Below are 3,847 nucleotides of genomic sequence, written 5' to 3'. Positions count from 1 at the left end.
TCAACACCCTAATTCCATTGTAAACAATTACCAAATAATTATATTTCATTTTATACTATATCATGAGAATCTCTTAATCATTTTAACCACTTAATCAAAATAACTAGCAGCCTTTTATTTTTATATCTGAAAATTAAGAGTCCTGACCTCTGATTAGAAAAGTAAATGCTGAACTGAAAACCAATTCAATGATGATAAAGTAAAGACGCAGTATTTATATGTGAAATATACAACATTATGACATCGAATATTGATTTGAATCAAAAGTTGATGAGAATCTTAAGGCAATCAGGCTTCTTTAGTGTGTCAAATGCTTCATGTATATCCTCCAATCGTATCTCGTGTGTCAAAAGCTCCTTCACTTCTATCTCCTGCAATTTTCAATTTAATTTTATAATTAATATCGTACCAAAAAATAAATGAAATTTATTTAAAAGAGTAATATATTTTTAATGTAAAAAACAATAAAACATATCAAAAATGAATTTGGATGTCAATTGATAGTTTATCATTCACCTTATTGATGCATTTCTCAATCAAGATCGGAAGATCTGATCGGGTTTTTACGCCACCGAAAAGGGATCCTTTCAGAGTTCGACCATTGAATAGTGTTGTGCTTTTAATTGCCAAATTCGAGCTTAACCCAGCGCCTATTAACACAGTTGTCCCTAATCCCTGAAATTTAAATAATCTTCGTCAGTTTGACACCAATATAAGTTGTTTATCCAAACACTCTAAAGTGCTTATTACCGGTGCTACATCGGAATAAGTCAATAAGTTGTTTTATAACCAACCCCAAACACCCCCTATATATCGTACTTACAATTTTGGAGGCCTCGATGGCTTCATTCAACAAAGACGGGACTCCGGTGCACTCGAAACAATAGTCGACACCTAGCCCGTCCGTAATATCTTTCACTAAATTGGAGACCGATTGATTTGGATGGTCCTTAGGGTTGATGAAATCCGTCATCCCAAACACCTTTCCTTTGGTCGATTTAGTTTCATTTATATCCACTCCTATAATTTTCGACGCCCCTTGCATTTCTGCTCCTTTTATCGCCTGTAAATTGTTCGAGACATATATGTTACGGATTATAATCAATAAACAAAACCAAACTAAACGAACCCAATATATCTCATGGAGGAGCATAGGTTCTGATCAACCAATTATTATTAAAAAAACTAAGAATAAGGTAGGCACCCCGAGACCGACAGCCCCAAGGCCAAATACGGCAACAGATGAATCCTTATGAATTGGGGTCTCCTTCCAAGGTGCACCGAATCCGGTGGTGAAGCCACATGACAAGAAACTGGCGTAAGGGAGAGGCATCTTGGGGTCAATCTTGAGTACGTAGTTGATGTCAATGACCATATACTCCGACCATGTGGAGCAACTGAAGTGGTGGTATATGGTTTCTCCGGTTGCAGCCATGGACATCCGGGAAGTGCCGTCGGGCATGAGGCCGGTCAAGCCAATCGAGTGAGCATGACAAATGTTGGTCTTTCCCGATTTACAGTTCAAGCATTCTCCACATTCACCGAGATAAAGTGGCATCACTATATCCCCCGGCTTAACCCCTGTTTTCACGTTTATCCCTACGCTCTCTACCATTCTGCACAAAACCATGTTATATAATCAATCCGTAAATTAATGAATTATTATCGAAATACGTAATATACGTACCCAACCCCTTCATGTCCAGGAATACGAGGAAACAAAGGCTGCAATTGTAGAAAAATGTTAGATCAAGATATATAAACCGTTACATATTTCAACGGTTTTTGGAGACGGTTAGAAAAAGGGGAACGTACAACGGGGACGCCATTGCAACATAGGATATCGGTATGACAAATGCTCGCACATAACATCTTGACCCGGACTTCTGAAGCTTTTGGTGGATCCACTTTTATCTCCTCCACCGTCACCGGCCCACCAAGCTCTCGTACGACCGCCGCTGCACCACCACTTTCGTTAACTACAACGTTATTAAAGTTCTATTTTGCTTCTATGAAAACTATCGTGATACACGTACCTTTACAAGTGATCACATCGAGAACGTTGTTGGTCATGTTAGCCAAATGGTTCTTTACACAAAACTGTGAATGCCAAAAGCACAACATCAAGCAATTTATAGCTTCGTTTGAAGTTGAATATTGAAAGCAGACACGTTTAGACAAAGCATAATATGGTGGCCAAAAGAAAAGTCAATGATATAACTTGAAATGACTTTTCAATTAAATTTTAGGACCGGTTTACCAAACGCTTATTCGGGTAAGTGAACATCAAGTCACATTATCTTATCGAATGAATATGGTAATTACCAAGAATCTTACCCGGTAAGAGTGAGATAATGACCAAGAGTCTTACCCGGTAAGCGAGGGCGACGACTCTTACCATGATAACGCTTACCGGGTAAATCGTTGCATACGATACCGTTTTGGTGGACTAAAAATCTTACCCGGTAAGTAAATAGTAGTGTTGAATATTACCGGTAAACGGCCCCTTAATTTCCGTTTGGTTTGTAGGAACATAATGGATTTAGGGGATTTGGATTTTAAACCCATTCTAATTCTATGTTTAGTTTGTTGGATTGTTCGGATTTGAAATCCTATAAACATAAGATTTTGAAATTCTTAGGGGGTGCTTGGGATTTCACAGGATCTCGTAGGATAGTTGATGTGAGTTACTTCGGAAACAAAAGGATTAAAGTCAAATTCAGATATGAAATAAGGTTTTAAAAGGTTTTGTAATAGTCGATTAATAAAAATGTAATTTAATTATTTTATAATTTTTTATAATTTTTTTATAATTATCTATAAATAATAAAATCCAATTCGATTCCAAATCTTACAAACTAAACACAACAATGGTTTAAAATCCATTTCAATCCAAATCCTTACAAAACAATTTTACAAACCAAACAGACCCTTATGTCAAAGCGTTCAAATAAAATATTTTATAGGAGCAAACTATTTTAAAAATCCTCTTGTGGCCACGGACGTTCAAATGCGGTGACTCCGGGCTATTTACAAAGCAGGTGATCGCTCTGGAATTAATCGGCTCACATAACGGGTTGGATATCTAGATTAATAAAAAAATATTAAAATAATAACAAGATGAAAATATTTCTAGTTTATCGTATTATTTTATGAATTATACCTTTAATGTCAAAGATAAGAATATGAATATTCAAATTTGAATGTAGAAAAATAAGGTTTGTTTGAATTTGACCTTTTGGAATTTTGGTTTTAAAGCTTTAGAACCGGTTTGATTTTTCGATTGGTACCCCATCGGTTGATTAGTTTAATTTTTAGATCGGTATCAGATTTGTTTTAAATCGGTTTAGGTGTAACATCCGTATTTTCTTAATTTTGTGAACTTTAAAATCCCAAGACTTAACCGCAAGGGTGGTGTCTGATTGGTTTGAGCTTGGGCTCCAAAGGTCAAAAGTGTCAGGATGTCCCAAGTTCAAATCCAAGAAGGAATAAAGATCTCCTTGTGACCACGGAGGTTCAAATATTGTGACTTCGGGCTACCCGCAAAGCAGGTGGTTGCTCTGGAATTAGTCGGCTCGCATAACGGGTTGCATATCTAGGTTAATAAAAAAAAATCTCAAGAATTTTAGACTATAACTCCTATTTATTTTATAAATGTTTGATGTCTTAAAATTTGGGGTGGTGGCCCCAAACTTTTTCATTTTAAGCGATTAAAAGCTTTTGGACAAAAAGAATGTATGTATGTATGTATGTGTGTGTATGTGTGTATGTGTGTATGTATGTATGTGTGTATGTATGTGTGTATGTGTGTATGTGTGTATGTATGTGTGTATGTATGTATGTATGT

General features: G+C 36.2%; 1 protein-coding gene across 1 annotated transcript; it reads right to left on the bottom strand.

Annotated features, from left to right (window-relative positions):
- Positions 1-215: 215 nt before the first annotated feature.
- LOC112519745 (alcohol dehydrogenase-like 1) lies at positions 216-2,091 on the bottom strand. Its single transcript, XM_025127992.1, has 7 exons — positions 2,037-2,091; positions 1,816-1,958; positions 1,688-1,725; positions 1,205-1,616; positions 824-1,063; positions 517-675; positions 216-371 (listed from the first exon to the last, which is right to left on the bottom strand). The coding sequence occupies exons 1-7, from the start codon at positions 2,071-2,073 to the stop codon at positions 261-263; spliced, it is 1,140 nt and encodes a 379-aa protein (XP_024983760.1). The 5' UTR covers positions 2,074-2,091; the 3' UTR covers positions 216-260.
- Between the last annotated feature and the right edge of the window lie 1,756 nt (positions 2,092-3,847).

The sequence above is a fragment of the Cynara cardunculus genome, assembly GCF_001531365.2.
Source record: "Cynara cardunculus var. scolymus isolate 2C chromosome LG 10, CcrdV1, whole genome shotgun sequence".
Lineage (NCBI taxonomy): Eukaryota > Viridiplantae > Streptophyta > Magnoliopsida > Asterales > Asteraceae > Cynara > Cynara cardunculus.
The sequence above is the reverse complement of the archived record's forward strand: the minus strand, read 5'-3'. Positions and strand labels throughout refer to the sequence as shown.